General features: G+C 35.7%; 1 protein-coding gene across 6 annotated transcripts in view; it reads right to left on the bottom strand.

The window, feature by feature from the left end:
• HELZ (helicase with zinc finger) overlaps window positions 1-17925 on the bottom strand; it is a 164561-nt gene that overhangs the window by 125512 nt on the left and 21124 nt on the right. For 5 of the 6 annotated variants that reach the window (XM_017652794.3, XM_017652797.3, XM_017652796.3 and 2 more), the window contains exons 6-7: window positions 1900-2024; window positions 169-225 (exon numbers count right to left, since the gene is read on the bottom strand). In XM_017652794.3, the coding sequence (XP_017508283.3) occupies window positions 169-225; window positions 1900-2024 (182 nt within the window). Of the gene's footprint in view, window positions 1-168; window positions 226-1899; window positions 2025-17925 lie in introns of those variants that run through there. The other variant, XM_073235798.1, reaches the window with a different exon arrangement.

The following is a 17925-nucleotide window of genomic DNA, read 5'->3' as shown; positions in this document are numbered from 1 at the left end:
ACAGGACCAAGCTGGACTACAGGAGAAGATTGGAAGGTTCCACTAGCCCACCTTTACAGCCTTGCTTTCTTGGAGGGTGCCCAATGATTTTCCACATTTTCATACAGAACACTTACTAGCCAGAAAGAGTTAAACTCTTTCCAAAGAGAGCCACTGAAATAGTCTTACCTCTGTTTCTGTGAGAAGTGTTTTTAGTCTTGTCAAATCTTTTGTTACCATCCCATTCTGAAAAGGTGAATGAAAAGGGAAAAACCAATTTGCATATTAGTTCTTTACTATGGAGACTTAATTCCTCAGCCACTTCTAAGGTGTATCTGTTAAAAAAAAAAAAAACTATGCTACCTTCATCTCCTATCCCCACTACCACTAATGGTGATAATAGAGCTAATTGTCTATAAGGGAAGTTTAAGAGATTAACAGGACAACATCTACAGTATGCCCTAAAAACACTGTATTTACTTTCATTAGGAGTTTAAAAAATCAGTTCAATAAAACATTCACAACAGGTATCACTGAAGAGCAAGATAGGTAAGTGAAGAGAAAAATAAACCTAAACTTTTTTTTTAACTATCTTTTTTTCCTAAAACTAATGGGCTTTTATTTGCAAAATGGTAACGTCAGTTACCCATGACTCAGATTCACACAAAATGATCACACCACTTTAAAGATAGCACATTTGTAAAGCTGCTCAAGGAAAACATACAAAATACTCACTCTTCTGAAATTCAAATTTCTCTTAAGCTTTAAAAGCAAATTACTTCTTTCTAGTTTTAAGTTTCAAAACTCAACAGGTAAAACTGTGTAAAATGCTTTACATAGAAATGTTCCTTAAGGACAGAATTATCTTAATAATAAAGAAGGGATATATTCTTTACTAAACAGCTATACAATTTTGCTATATTCATAATACATCTTAGTTTATCCATTTGTGAACTACTATTAAATCAAAAAACATTGCTAAACCAACTAAACAATTCACTGCATACTAATTCCTTAGAAAATAGCTAAATTATCCTCTGAGATGGGTAATTACATTAAACTCAGCAGTATACCAAGTACTTTCCTAATGTTTTTTTGACCAAATATATTCATTTGCAGTGAAAACACAACTTTGCTCCAGATTTTCACAATTCATATCAATTCAGAAGAATAAATAAGGTATGGGAATTCATGCTGTATAGCAAAGTATACATATACTTTCTTGCCTTCATTATTTTTCATTATGACTCCTGAAAAAATATCAGCAAATTTCATGACAATTACCAAATGGTGAAAAGTTATAATATCTCTTTTCTTCCGAAAGTATAGATTGACAACTCTAATGTTCCAAAATGTAGCCTTTTGATGATCTCAGCCAAAAAGCAGACAAAATTCTAGAAAATCAAATGCTACATTAAAAAAAAAAAAATTGATCCCCAAGTCTGAATACAATTAGACAGCTCCATCAGAGTGGTCATGAATATTAACTTACAGACACACCACCTTCAGAAATAAAGGTAATTATTGCTTAGGTTAGATAAATTCAAACATTTTATAAAATAAATGGTTTAATTGTTGAGAACCTTAAATAATCGTATGTCCACAAGAGTATTTTTTAACTCAAAAAATGTTTCCAAGGTCTGTTCAACTGTATCTTTAAATAAAATCTTTCAGTTATCCTATATTTTTAAAGTTTTAAAAAGTACCTGCAGTCCCTACATACCGCAAACTACAAGAATCCAATGACTAAACATCAGTTCGTTGTAGAGAAATGAGTCTCTCAAAATATTCATGCACTTTGATTTCTGATAGGAAGAAATAAGAAGACAAATGCACACTATTTTTCCCTACAATATACCTACAGAGTCAAATTAATGAATCCCTTCTGTGCACATTCAAAAATTAGAGCTCACAACGTACCAGGGACTCTCCTGTCAGTGACTTGGCAAGAATGTTGGCTACAGGTTGGAGCTTTCCTTTCAGCTGCATGCAGCAAAGCACCGCCTGAAAGGCCCCATCTCCCTTGGCCAGTCCTTCTCCCAGCACTGTCGTGAGAGAAAGCCACCATTAGCCTCATGACATTCAATATGCAGTTTTCTTAATTGTAATATTAGCACACTATCACAAGTATGACTTCTTGTTGCTGAGAGTAATTCCAAGTACTAGAGGAAAGCAGTGATGTTTCAGTTCTGTCCACGACATCCATGAAGACAAGAAAAAGCACGGGGCAACCTAACCCACTACAGCCTACAGCCAGAACAGGATCACACCAAAATCACAGCAAGGAGAAATACTCTTAAAAGATCTCCAGTGAAAAATACTGTTCAACCTATAATTTCTGAGTAAACGAGGGCTTTTAAACTGCAGAGATATTGGTTGAATAAAGTTCTCACATTTTTCACAGTGACACAAGAGATCCCATACTATTAAAATACCTAAAAATAGAAACCACAAATCTCACCATTTGAAATTCCTAAACAATTAACAATTAGCCTTTTTCAAAACCAACAAGATTCACTAAGGACCCAATCATCAAATGGCCAAATGCTACAAGTGTTTACAGATTAATTTAATATAATCACAAAGAGTACATATTTTTAACAATACAGAATATATCATTTTTATGCCATGTCATCTGAGATGATTTCTCATGGCAACTGCTAATGGATCAACTAGGAAACTACTCTGTATCCTCCTTACTGCTAAGTCCAAAATTCTATTTTTAGTTTGTATAATTTTAGCTTCCTTTGTAAGATAATAATTTGATGAAAGAAAAGGTTTTGGAGACTGCATTTTTTTATAATTATTTCCAAATAAATGTTTCTCCTAAATATCAGTTTAATATATTGCATATTTAAAATCCATTGGATCTGCTCAAAAAATATTTATTCTGGTCATACTGAACACAGCCTTTCATTATACTGTTCAATGTTTTCATGACACAAATAACATTATAACAACACCAATAAAATTCTGCTTAAAATATCACCATAAGCTCACCACTCAACTGAACAGTTTTCATTTATTCATGTTCTCTTCCAATTTTTATCAATATTTACTTAATTTTACATGATTGTAACTGATGTAAATATAACAGTTGTATTCTGTTTTATTTCCCCTGGGTACATTCAATATTTTCCATGTTATTAGTGCTTGTATTATTGCCTATATGAAGTTTCATCAAGTAGATACATCAATTTATTCAGCTATCCCCTTGATACAGAACAATTCCAATTTTTAACTATTAAAAATAACACTGCAATAAACATCTTTATGTACGTATTCTTTATTCAATCGGATTGCTAAACTGAAAGTTCCAGTCTTTCTGTGTTTGATTCAATTACTTTTAGGTTGGACCAACTGTTGTCTCTTTCATCCACATTTACAGATCACATCTACTCAACTGTCACTGGATTCCAATAAGCGAATAACTCCATGAGTACCATTAAGACTGTCATTGAACATCTTATAAAATTCCATGGTAAGCCCACATCTCCCTCAGATCTTACTATTCCTAAAACTATTCAAATATGACCTTGGCAATCACTTTCTCTGTCTGGCCCCTCAGTGTGGTCATCTGTAAAACAGAAACGTGTATAAATCTATTGTCAGGAGCAAGTGATAACAATGCAAGCAAAATGACAGTCCTTCTTAAGGTCTAGACTAGCTGCATTTGCTCAGACTGCTTCCTGCCATATAAAATGGAGTTGAGAGTAGATACTCAATAAAATTGTGGTAAGGACTGTTAATATATAAAGTATTTAGCACAGTCTCTCCATAAGTTTCCGAGATGTTACCTTTCCCTTCTCAAATTTATAAAGCAGTATTGAGAATTGCTAAGGAAATATCCTAGTTCCTTTTCAGTAACTGAAATTTAAGAAATTGGTTGTGAAAAGCTAATTAATGTTTCTAGGGAATGAAAAAAATCTAAGAATATTTCAATCTCAAGAGATCATGTCCTGTTTAAAACGCATTAAGTCATGTGATATTTTACAAATACCTCTCATCATCTTTGGTTTCATATAAGGTATTTGCTGAATTTTATTTTATTGCTTCAAAATTATGGTTTTTTCTCCCTCTCTTTTTTTAACAAGAAGCAGTACTGATGTACTTTTTTCCAGCTATTGCCTTTAAATGCAATTCGGTTTATGTCTTGTAGGATCCCACATTTAGAACTATAGCAAAGCAATAATCAACAATTCCAGATATAAAAACTCTCTTGTTATTGTATCATGAAACAAAATTAAATTGCAATACTGCTCACCTGGTCCCTTATCATCTGTAGTATCTTGAAAAAGCTTGAAAGAAAACAAAATACAACCTTGTGTATTATTAAATTTGCCTTAGCTATAAATAATTGAACTTGCCAAAAGAGATGACATTAAAAATACAATCCAATCTAGAGCAACTGGTAAAGAGTTAGAATTCCTTGCAGATAAATTCTCTTCCCACTAACTATCTTCGGGATTCTCTTGTGAACACACAACTGTTCCCAAACTGAATTGTTCCTCCCTATCCACTGGGATTTGCAAAGGAGGACACCTTAGCTGTGTTGCTGCATTTAAGTTTCTACCCCTTCTCATTCTTAAGTTGTTTGTAATATTTTCTAACACTTGAAACATGTCATACTTGAAACGTTTTAGACCAGAAACAGAGTGATATTAGAATATTAAATGAACTGTTTCAACAAAGTTTGTCTGTTAGAGCTCGACAGTCTCTGGCTATCAAATAGAGAGGATCAACAATTAAGATGCAATTCCCCTTTTTGTAAAGATTACCTGCAATTAGGTCATCTAAAACAAGCTTAAAAATATTGTTGAGTACATGTTGAGTATTATAATGTATTTTTTCAGTAACATGACCATACAAGGTTTTTTTTTTTTTTGGTATCATTAATCTACAATTACATGAGGAACATTATGTTTACTAGGCTCCCCCCTTCACCAAATCCCCCGCACATACCCCAATACAGGCACTGTCCATTAGCGTAGTAAGATGCTACAGAATCACTACTTGTCTTCTCTGTGTTGTACAGCCCTCCCTGTGCCTGCCTCTACATTATGGCTGCTAATAGAAATGCCCCCTTTCCCCACTATTTCTCCCTTCCCACCCACCCTCTCCAGTCCCTTTCCCTTTGGTAACTGTTAGGCCATTCTTGGATTCTGTGAGTCTGCCGCCGTTTTGTTCCTTCCATTTTTTTCTTTGTTCTTATACTCCACAGATGAGTGAAATGATTTGACACTTGTCTTTCTCCGCCTGGCTTATTTCACTGAGCATAATGCCCTCTAGCTTCATCCATGTTGTTGCAAATGGTAGGATCTGTTTTCTTCTTATGGCTGAATAATATTCCATTGTGTATATGTACCACATCTTCTTTATCCATTCATCTACTGATGGACACTTAGCTTGTTTCCATTTCTTGGCTATTGTAAATAGTGCTGCGATAAGCATAGGAGTGCATATGTCTTTTTCAATTGGGCTCCTGCGTTCTTAGGGTAAATTCCTACGAGTGGAATTCCAGGGTCAAATGGTATTTCTTTTTTTAGTTTTTTGAGGAACCTCCGTACTGCTTTCCACAGTGGTTAAACTAATTTACATTCCCACCAGCAGTGTAGGATGGGTCCCCTTTCTCCACATCCTTGCCAACTTTTGTTGTTCTTTGTCTTTTGGATGGTGACGATCCTTACTGGTGTGAGGTGATATCTCATTGTGGTTTTAATTTGCATTTCTCTGATGACTAGCGATGTGGAGCATCTTTTCATGTGTCTGTTGGCCATTTAAATTTCTTATTTGGAGAAGTGCCTGTTCAGATCTCTTCCCATTTTTTACTTGGATTATTTGCTTTTTGTTTGTTGAGGTACATGAGCTCTTTAGTGGACCTGTCATTTATGCATATATTCTCCCATACTGTAGGATGCCTTTTTGTTCTATTCGTGGTGTCCTTTGCTGTACAGAAGCTTTTCAGCTTGATATAGTCTGACTTGTTCATTTTTGCTTTTGTTTCCCTTGCCCGGGGAGATATGTTCATGAAGAATTTGCTCATGTTTATGTCCAAGAGATTTTTGCCTGTGGTTTTTTCTAAGAGTTTTATGGTTTCATGAATTACATTCAGGTCTTTGACCCATTTCGAATTTACTTTTGTGTATGGGGTTAGACAATGATCCAGTTTCATTCTCTTGCATGTACCTGTCCAGTTTTCCAACACCAGCTGTTGAAGAGGCTGTCATTTCCCCCACTGTATGTCCATGGCTCCTTTATCATATATTAATTGACCATATATGTTTGGGTCAATATCTGGACTCTATTCTGTTCACTGCTCTGTGGCTCTGTTCTTGTGCCAGTACCAAACTGTCTTCATTACTGTAGTGTTATAGTAGAGCTTGAAGTTGGGAAGCGAGATACCCCCTGCTTTATTCTTCCTTCTCAGGATTGCTTTGGCTATTTGGGGTCTTTTGTGGTTCCATATTAATTTTAAAACCATCTGTTCCACTTCGTTGAAGAATACTGTTGGTATTTTGATAGGGATTGCATTGAATCTGTAGATCGCTTTAGGTAGGATAGCCATTTTGACAATATTAATTCTTCCTAGCCAAAAGCATGGGATGAGTTTCCATTTGTTGGTGTCCTCTTTACTTTCTCTTAAGTGTGTCTTGTAGTTTTCAGGGTATAGGTCTTTCACTTCCTTGGTTAGGTTTATTTGTAGGTATTTTACTCTTTTTGATGCTATTGTGAATGGAATTGTTTTCCTGATTTCTCTTTCCACTAGTTCATAGTTAGTGTATAGGAAAGCCACAAATTTCTGTGTATTAATTTTGTATCCTGCAACTTTGCTGAATTCCAATATTAGTTCTAGTAGTTTTGGAGTGGAGTCTTTAGGGATTTTTATGTACAATATCTTGTCATCTGCAAACAGTGACAGTTTGACTTTTTCTTTACCAATTGGGATGCCTTGTATTTCCTTGTGCTGTGTGATTGCCGTAGCTAGGACCTCCAGTACAGTGGGGAGAGTGGGCATCCTTGTCTTGTTCCCGATCTTAGAGGAAAAGATTTCAGCTTCTTGCTGTTTAGTATGATGTTCGCTGCGGGTTTATCATATATGGCCTTTATTATGTTGAGGTACTTGCCCTCTATACTTATTTTGTTGTGAGTTTTTATCATGAATGGATGTTGAATTCTGTTGAATGCTTTTTCAGCATCTATGGAGATGATCATGTGGGTTTTGTCCTTCTTTTCGTTGATGTGGTGGATGATGTTGATGGACTTTTGAATGTTGTACCATCCTTGCATCCCTGAGATGAATACCACTTGATCATTGTATATGATCCTCTTGATGTATTTTTGAATTCGGTTTGCTAATATTTTGTAGAGTATTTTTTGCATCTATGTGCATCAGGGATACTGGTTTGTAATTTTCTTTTTATGGTGGGGTCTTTGCCTGGTTTTGGTATTAGAGTGATGCTTGCTGGCTTCATAAAATGAGTTTGGAAGTATTCCCTCCTCTTCTGTTTTTTTGAAAACGTAAGGAGAATGGGTATTATGTCTTCTCTATGTCTGATATGTCTGATAAAAATCAGCGGTGAATCCATCTAGCCCAGGAGTATTGTTCTTGGGTAGTTTTTTGATTACTGATTCAATTTCGTTGCTGGTGATTGGTCTGTTTATATTTTCTGTTTCTTCCTTGGCCAGTCTTGGAAGGTTGTATTTTTCTAGGACATTGTCCATTTCTTCTACATTTTCCAGCTTCTTAGCATATAGATTTTCATAGTATTCTCTAATAATTCTTTGTATTTCTGTGGGGTCTGTCATGATGTTTCCTTTCTCATTTCTGATTCTGCTGATGTGTGTAGATTCTCTTTTTCTCTTAATAAGTCTGGCTAGGGGCTTATCTATTTTGTTTATTTTCTCAAAGAACCAGCTCTTGGTTTCATTGATTATTTTCTATTGTTTTATTCTTCTCAATTTTATTTATTTCTTCTCTAGTCTTTATTATGTCCCTCCTTCTGCTGACTTTGGGCCTCATTTGTTCTTCTTTTTCCAGTTTCAATAATTGTGACTTTAGACTATTCATTTAGGATTGTTCTTCCTTCTTTAAATAAGCCTGGATTGCTATATACTTTCCTCTTAGAATTGCCTTTGCTGTGTCCCACAGAAGTTGGGGCTTTGTGCTGTTGTCATTTGTCTCCATATATTGCTTGATCTCTGTTTTTAGTTGGTCATTGATCCATTGATTATTTAGGAGCATGTTGTTAAGCCTCCATGTGTTTGTGAGCCTGTTTGTTTTCTTTGTACAAGTTATTTCTAGTTTTATACCTTTGTGGTCTGAGAAGTTGGTTGGTAGAATTTCAATCGTTTTGAATTTACTGAGGCTCTTTTTGTGGCCTAGTATGTGGTCTATTCTGGAAAATGTTCCATGTGCACTTGAGAAGAATGTGCATCCTGCTACTTTTGGGTGTAGAGTTCTGTAGATGTCTATTAGGTCCATCTGTTCTAGTGTGTTCTTCAGTGCCTCTGTGTCCTTACTTACTTTCTGTCTGGTGGATATGTCCTTTGGAGTGAGTGTGTGTTCAAGTCTCCTAGAATGAATGCATTGCATTCTATTTACTCCTTTAGTTCTGTTAGTATTTGTTTCACATGTCATGCTTCTATATTGAGTGGATATATATTTACAATGGTTATATCCTCTTGTTGGACTGAGCCCTGTATCATTATGTAATGTTCTTCTTTATCTCTTGTTACTTTCTTTATTTTGAAGTATATTTTGTCTGATACAAGTACTGCAATACCTGCTTTTTTCTCCCTATTGTTTGTAGGAAATATCTTTTTCCATCCCTTGACTTTTAGTCTGTATATGTCTTTGGGTTTGAGTTGAGTGTCTTGTAAGCAGCATATAGATGGGTCTTGCTTTTTTATCCATTCTGTTACTCTGTGTCTTTTGATTGGTGCATTCAGACCATTTACATTTAGGGTGATTATTGAAAGATATGTACTTATTGCCATTGCAGGCTTTAGATTCGTGGTTACCAAGGGTTCAGGGGTAGCTTCTTTACTATCTAACCATCTAACTTAACTCGCTTATTAAGCTATTACAAACACGGTGTGATGATTCTTTATTTCTCTCCTTTCTCATTCCTCCTCCTCCATTCTTTATATGTTAGGTGTTTTATTCTGTACTCTTTTGTGTTTCCTTTGACTGCTTTTGTGAATAGTTGATTTTATTTTTTTGACTTTAGTTAGTATTTGGTTGGTCTACTTTCTTTGGTTTGATTTTATTTTCTCCAGTGACATCCATTTAGCCTTAGGTGTGCTTCCATCTAGAGCAGTCCCTTTAAAATATCCTGTAGAGGTGCTTTGTGGGAGGCAAGTTCCCTCACCTTTTGCTTGTCTGGGAATTGTTTAATCCTGCCTTCATATTTAAATGATAATAATGCTGGATGCAGTATTGTTGGTTCAAGGCCCTTCTGTTTCTTTTTTTTTTTTTCTACCCAGAAAGATTATAATTCAAATTTGAAGGAGTGATTTAAACAATTTACAGACAATCAAAAGTTGAGGGAATTTAACACCCACAAACTCTCTACATTGTATCTTTTTTTTTTATTAAGGTATGATTGATATACACTCTTATGAAGGTTTCACATGAAAAGACAATGTGGTTACAACATTTACCCATATTATCAAGTCCCACCCATACCCCAATGGAGTCACTGTCCATCAGTGCAGCAAGTTAAGGCCCTTCTGTTTCATTGCATTAAATATATCATGCCATTCTCTTCTGGCCTGTAAGGTTTCTGTTGAGAAGTCTGATGGTAGCCTGATGGGTTTTCCTTTGTAGGCGACCTTTTTTCTCTCTCTGGCTGCCTTTAATACTCTGTCCTTCTCTTTGATCTTTGCCATTTTCATTATTATATGTCTTGGTGTTCTCCTTCTTGGGTCCCTTGTGTTGGGAGATCTGTGGGTTTCCATGGTCTGAGAGCCTATTTCCTCCCCCAGTTTGGGGAAGTTTTCAGCAATTATTTCTTCAAAGACACTTTCTATCCCTTTTTCTCTCTTCTTCTTCTTCTGGTACCACTATAATGTGAATATTGTTGTTTGGATTGGTCACACAGTTCTCTTAATATTCTTTCATTCCTGGAGATCCTTTTATCTCTCTCTGCCTCAGCTTCTCTGTATTCCTGTTCTCTGATTTCTGTTCCATTAACAGTCTCTTGCACCTCATCCAGTCTGCTCTTAAGTCCTTTCAGAGATTGTTTGATTTCTGTGATCTCCCTCCTGACTTCATCCCTTAGTTCTTGCATATTTCTCTGCAGGTCCATCAGCATGGTTATGACCTTTATTTTGAATTCTTTTTCAGAAAGATTGGTTATCTCTATCTCCCCAGGCCCTCTCTCCAGGGTTGTCTGTGTGATTCTGGACTGGATCAAATTCTTCTGCCTTTTCATGGCAATAGAGGTAGTTGTAGGCAGGTGGTGTGTGTGTCAGCTGGGAGAACAAAGTCCCTTCTTGCTTGGTGGTCACCTTGCCCTTCTCCACTGCCTGTGTCAGTTACCCACACAATGGGAGCAGCCTCCACATTAATCCCCCTGAGCTGCTGCGGGCTGGACAGCCCTCGGGGCAGCCCAAAGCCCTGCGGGGAGTGGCAGGCACTGCAGGTGTGCTCTCCTGTGAGAACGGCACCCCTTCGTGCCTTGCCCTGGCCTCCTGTCTGTGCTGGGTGCTGCACGCCGGCGGCAGCCTCTGGGTCTGGCCCGGGTAGCTACGCGCTGAGAGGTGACTTTGGGCAGCTGCTGTGGGTGCGGCCGCTCTCCAGCTGCTCCACCGCTGTGGCGGGGATGAATAGCAGGCTGCTTATCGCTGTGAGGGGCTTCAGAGCTGCATTGCCACCCAGAGGTTTAGGGCGCCTGAAGTTTCTTAGGATTCCCAGTCTGCTGGGCAGAGTGTGCTGGGACGATTCCGTCCAACTGTTCAGCCCTGTCCCTTTAAGACTTTCAAAAAGCACTCACTTTTCTTTTGTCCCAGGGGAGCCAGCTGTGGGGACCTGCTCTCAGATTTTACTTCTCCGTTTCTCTAATATCCAGTACACCATGCAATGTGTGTCTGTGCTCCCGGTGCAGACTACTAGGGCTGATTGTTTAGCAGTCCTGTGCTTCCACTCCCTCCCTGGTCTGATTCTTTTCCTCCCGCCAGTGAGCTGGGATGGGGGAGTGCTTGAGTCCCACCGGGTTGCGGCTTTGTATCTTACCCCCTTTGTGAGATGCTGAGTTCTTGCAGATGTAGGTGTCGCCTGGCTATTGTACTGTATCTTCAGGTCTCTCTGTTAGGCATAGTTGTATTTGTTGTTATTTTCAAAAATATATATGGTTTTGAGAGGAGATTTCCGCTGCCCTACTCACGCCACCATCTTGGCTCCTCCTGTTTCTCCATATAAGGTTATTTTTTATTAAGTCCTTATTATTTCTAAAATATTACTGAATAGCTTAGTCTAATCAAAGTATTTTCCCAAAATTGTCAAATGAAAACTTTTAATTACCATAAAAATTAAATTCTTTAGCCATTAATAAAGTGAAATGATTCACTGATTAAATACACTCAGACTCTAGGAACCAACACTTTGAAACAATCAAAACTAAAATTTCCTTTAGAATTTATAAACAAATTCCCTTGCTAAATATCAGCCATTTAATTTTGACACTGAACTCATTTGCCAAACATATATATTGGGGAACAGGGCATATAAACAGACTCCAAACAGTGGAAGGCCTAAAGTTATTAACCAGAGGTTAAAATGTCCATTTGCTACAACCATCAAAAAGTGTAATATAAACCAAAGGAAGAGCACTGCAGCAAATCTCTCACTGGCAAAATTTGCCAAATTGAGTTTTTTATCACCACTCTTCTCCTCAACTCTTTTCCCTTGCCCTCTCTTCTTCCATGTGTAAAGACTGTAATAAATAACTGTATATTTATGACAACTTACTATTTTTCATTGTTATTCATTTTATAATATACATTTTATGCATATTATTATGACATATTTATCATAAATGTATAAATAACTGCAATAACAATTGTAATAAATAAATGTTTTGGACATGTAGACTGCAGCTTTTGTGGTATTTTATGTCCTTCCTACCAGGTCTCTTGCAGATAAAATGTTTCCTTTATAAAATGCTTTTGGAACATGAAAGGCTGTAGGAGTATTCAATATGAGGTATCACCCAGACTTCTTCTGAATATATCATCTTCAGCTTTAAATATTTTAATAAACACTTTCTTTTTTAATCCCAACTACCTTGCTCCTTTCAATATTCACTCCTTAATCTGATCACAAAAATCCTTGTGATCTCTCGTACAACCTCCTTGGGTGTGCACTGAGCTCTAAGGTAAGCTCTTATTGCATGTTTTTGGAAGTACTATTTCCTTTAACTGCAGTTCATTGTGAAGACTCTTGGACTCCTTCCGTCTGGATGTTTTCATACTACAAAGGAACTTTCTCCTGGTTTATTTTCAGTGCTTCAGTTTAAATTTTAGTGCTAATTCATTTACTGTCCCTCAACTTCCTCATTACTATACAAGTATAAAATAAACACAGTAAAAAAAATGCTGACAACACAACTGAGCATAAAAACAAACCTGAAATCTGGTTCCCCAGAATATCATAAAATATTTTTATTTCATCTGCATACTTGAATGAACTTTTTACTTAAGACTCTGTAAAGTACCTGCAAGAGTGGCCTGTCCTACACTGTGTGCATGAGAGAGGGGGCTGGTGGGAGTCTGCTGGTTGCAGTGCCTTCAAGTCCTCTTTACAAAAAGAGCACTAATTTCCCAGATACATTTGCTATGCAGTTACAGCAAAGTTAACCTCCATTAACTCTTCAATAACTGGATTGAGAAGCATTTTCTATTTTTAAAAACCACTGTAACTGTACCTTTTAATTTTAAAATTCTTCCACTGCCATAATTTCAATTTCAGAAGTCAACCTCTTGCCATCTCTCTTATCTCTGTTGTAAGCACTAAGAGGAAATCCTGATTGTGGAAAAAGCCAGATTTGGGGTTTTTTAATCCTCTGCTAAGGCACTCCCTTACTTCATTGTTTCCATGGCTAATTTGCCTACTTTCTTTTTCTTTTACTACCTTGCTTACTGAGAAAAAAACTGACATTTTGCTCTTTTGTTTTCCTTGCTCTATGGGAGAGAACTGTGCTTTCAGGTGTTGACAGTAGTCTTAATTTCAATTCCCCCTTTGGTATAGTATTTACTGAGATTTTTTTTATAAGGCAAGATACCATTCATTTTAAATTCTCTTTTTATGTATAATTTCAGTTAATATAAAATTAATGCTAACAAATATTTATTTCATGAGTGAAAAATAAAATGAAATACATTTTAAAATGTCACTCATGACTACAGCTGAAACCATGTACAAATCAGAAAATGCCTAGAACAGATACTCATACAACCATGAGACTCTTGCAATTGATTAAACAAAAGTTTAAAGACTATTGCTTATTTAAATGTCTATTCATACAAAATTTTACATATTTAGAGGATAACAGTGTTCGAACTTAACTATATATTTAAATAAACCCCTACACTTTCCTGATTTATATTCTATGCCAAAATTAGTATTCTATAATTCAACTTTTTATTCCCATCAACTTAAATATAAAATATTTATTTAAAACAGTTAACAGGCATATGGGGAAAGGAAGATTACAAGTCAAGATCCCAGTCCAAAAAGCCTCAAGTTCCTTGTGGAGAACAAACTATAGTACAGCCGTACCGTGGAATACTACACGGCCATAAAAAGGAATGGATAATTGGTACATACAGCAACTTGGATAATTCTCAAGGGCACTATGGTAAGGGGAAAAAGCTATTTTAAAAGGCACTTACCATATGATTCTATTTATTAACATTTTCAAAATGACAAAATTGTAGAGATAATGAGAACAGATTAGTGGTTGCCAGGGATTAGAGATGGTGAGGAGGGAGGGTGGTGAGTGTGACTATAAAGAGTAGCACAGGGGGATCTCATGGTGATGAAACAGTTCTTTGTGTTTGTTACACAAATCTACATATGAACAAATGACAGAATTATACACACTCATTGTACTAATGTCAATTTTTGGTTTGACACTGTACTGTATATAGTTAAGTAAGATGTAACCAATGGGGGAGAGGTACATGGGTCTTCTCTGTACTATCTTTGCAACTTCCTGTTAATCTATAATTATTTCAAAATAAAGTTTTAAAAAATTATTGGTGAAATAAAGCTTCTATATATGAAATTTTAAAAAGTAATTACTGCAACTTTTTCTTAACTGAGTTAAGAAATATTATTGGAATGCCTCCCTATTTAAAAAGCCTGGTGAACAACAATGGATGGGCTAGAAGCTTGAGGCCCAAATTTCTGTCCCCGCTCCACTAACGGTTACCTATGTGACCCGACACCTCAGTTTTTTTCATTCCTATGATATGAAACACCCTACTGCCTTTTTTCGAAGTTTACTATGCCAAACAGAGTCATGTCTGCAAAACCTGAAAGAACAATACACAGGTAGTAGTTTAGGATAAAAAGAAGGAGCGTGGCTCTTCAGATCAGCAAGACCTAACTCCAAAACCACAGTTCCACTCTGTACTGCCTCTATGTACTTAAGCAAGTTGCTGAATCTCACAAAGCCCGTTTCCTCATTTGTAAAATTGGAATGATGTTACAATGTGCTTAAATAAAATAACATTGTGTCAGAGAGTTGGACCTAGAGATAATTCTGAATAAATATTTTTATCCCTGTGAAACATTTTTACTCCTGATACCATAAAATCTATTTACTCAAACTCTTTTGAAAAGGAAGGTCAGTAAAGCACTGCACTTGCCCAAAGTGTAGAAGGTCCAATCAATCACATATCAATTTGCCTTTTTTAACAGTCAGCTTCTATTCAACAGGAGTTGCTGGTTTCTGAATCATTTACTTCACAGGGCACATATCATGATATTAAATGCCAATCGATGCCCCAAACTCCTTTGTTTCTAATGATTTTTTAAAATGACACTCTCAGCTAGGGTTTGAAAATCTTGCAGCCTTATGAAAAATATTCATTGATATTTACGATGACTGAGTTTGAACTACATATTACACATAGCACAATACTCTTTTAGCTAATAAGATTTTCTTTTGATTTTATTTTCTCCATTTACCCCATTCCATTTTGTCAGTGTAAAACACGTTAGTTTCCTATATAATGAGTATTTCAAGAGCAGAAAAATAATTACTATTTCATGAAAGTTTTCCTGTAATGCCAATATGAGTTATGTTCATATCATGAGAACAAACATGACCACCTTATATTACGTATTCATTGGTCACCAGTTTGGCAACCTGTGCTATTTATTCAGAACACACCACCAAACTCTGAGCTAAAATCCATGAACTTAAAATGTACGTAGTTCATTTTCCAAATGTCCTTGAGTCCTCACTCAAAGTCTTTCTACCCTTCTTGAACTAGAATTTCACCATGAAAATTGTATGACTCTGATTAGCTCCTGGTTTCAACAAATCAGCAATAAAAACATTTTAGGGACAACCAGGTAAATCTGACTATGGACTGGGTTTTAGACAATATTAGGGAATTACTGTTAATTTAATTAGGTTTATAAAATATTGTGGTTATACAGTAATGGCCTTATTTTTAGAGATGCTTACTGAAGTATTTAGGTATTTAGGGGTAAATACCATGATGTCTGTAACTATCTTCAAATATTTCAGAAAAAAAGAGAACATGGTAAAATACTACAATCTAAATTTTGAGAATATGAATGTTTACTATACTATTTCCTCTACTTTTCTGCATGTTTTAATTTTTTCATTAAAAAGTTTTATTTTTGTTTTTAACCCCATGACAAAGATTTCCAAACCCTGCCTGAGAAAGTGCAATCAGAAGGTCAGCAGCAGTAGGTGGAGAAGAGGAAGAAGGCAGATGCCATGAGGCATGCCGAGAGCTGTGAGGAATGCAGCAGCCTGACAGTAAGGGCCTAGGCACCAAGGCAATACAGTACATACAAGGCAAACCTAAGGCCTGGGTGATCAAGATAGGAGCTATTCCACAGCTATCTGGCATTACTAAGCAGCATAACAATCAACAGAGATACATACTCGTCTTGCTCTGTATTACTAACTGGCTGCCTAGCCATGGTATTTTTATCTTAGAGAAAAACTTATCTTGCATAAAAATCACACATAATAGCAGAACTCTACAACTGGCAGCATATACATATAAACTTGGCCAATATCCCCAAATGTCTATTTCAAATGAACTTTCATACACTGCTTTAGCATTTAAATAAGCATTTTCCATGTTCTTATTTATCACATAAATGGTAACAAGGAATGCATAAAGATAATCAACAAACTCCTTCCTTATTGGAAGCAATTTTTCCCTTTTACACACAGCACTGTAATGAACATCATTCCACATACAATTTTTCCCTTCTTTTGGATTATTTGCTTGGGATAGTACTCCAGAAATAAGATTAGTGGGTCAAAGGGTATTAACATGTCAGCAAGGGTAAAAGGAAGCATTCGGCTTCATACTCCACCAACACCACAAGAGTAAATGCATTTCATTACAACTTAATCTTAGGTATTGGTTAAACTTCTTCCAACACTACAAAAGTACAGTTAGTATATAAAAACTGTACATAATTAGTATATACAATTAATGACTTTGGACATACGTATACACTCATGTTATTTTCATCATAACCCAGGCAGTAAACATATCCATCACCTCCTAAAGTTTCCCCATTAAACATTTATTTTGGTAATTCAGTAGCTGTAAGTAGTAACTAACTTTAAATTCTAAGTAAACCAATTAACAGAAAAATGCAACATTTTTCCATATGTACCTTCAACAGCATTTACTCTTCTGTGGCTTTTCTTAAATCATTTAACCTTCTGGGAGCTTGTATGTCTCCATGAGAAGAGTGTATCAACCTCATTAGTATTCACGGAAGTGAAAATAAAGAGAGGGGCTATTTGTCATATACGAGATTGGTAAAATATCAAGACCAATAGGTTCCAGTATTAGTGAGATTACAGGAAACAGGGGTTCTCATATTACTGCTGATAGGTGTATCTGAAACTAATCTGACAGTGTATATAAATATATAATTTTAATACCAGATATCCAACTTTTAAAACTCCTTAATCCAGACATCCAGTTTTTAAGATTATCCTACAAAAATAAAGACAACAATAAGAAAGAATGTATGTTTATTACAGGATGGATTATAATAACAAACTAGAAAACTAGAAACACCTGAATGCTCATCAATATAGGAATTTTTAAATGAATTACAACACATCTATACTACAGAATATGAAACAGGAATTGCAACTGTTAACTTAAAGATATCTATGATATTTTGGTATGTAAGACAGCAATTTGCTTTGTGATGATTTTATAAATCTTTTACCATTTTTAAAGGAAAAACCCTTTCTATGTATTACAAGCATTTGTGTTTATCACTGTAGAGAAAGATGCAGAAGAAACAGCATACCAATAACAATAATTTCTTTAAAAAGGGTAAAAGGAAAGATGATTCCCTTCCTCATATTCCTTTATATTATTTTACTTATTTGGCTTTTTGGTAATTTTTAAATGTCCATAGACAGTAAGAATTTTGTTAAAGGAAGATTATACAAGAAATCTCTCAAATTTCTGTTAACTCCCAATTCTATGAAGTGAGGTTCATACGGAGGTTGCCAAATCTTTAATGAATGGTTATGTCCAATATGCCACAGGAATATGTAAGATAGTATTTTTTTTTGTTTTTTGTAAGATAGTTATTTAAGTCTTACAATAAATATAGTTAATACGTTAAAAAGTTTTGACACAAATGAGTAACTAGGAAAAAAGTAACTTCTGTTACACACCTCAGCCCTCCTT

The sequence above is a fragment of the Manis javanica genome, chromosome 4, assembly GCF_040802235.1.
Source record: "Manis javanica isolate MJ-LG chromosome 4, MJ_LKY, whole genome shotgun sequence".
In the NCBI taxonomy this organism is placed as follows: Eukaryota; Metazoa; Chordata; class Mammalia; order Pholidota; family Manidae; genus Manis; species Manis javanica.
This window is presented reverse-complemented; position numbering and strand designations above follow the sequence as displayed.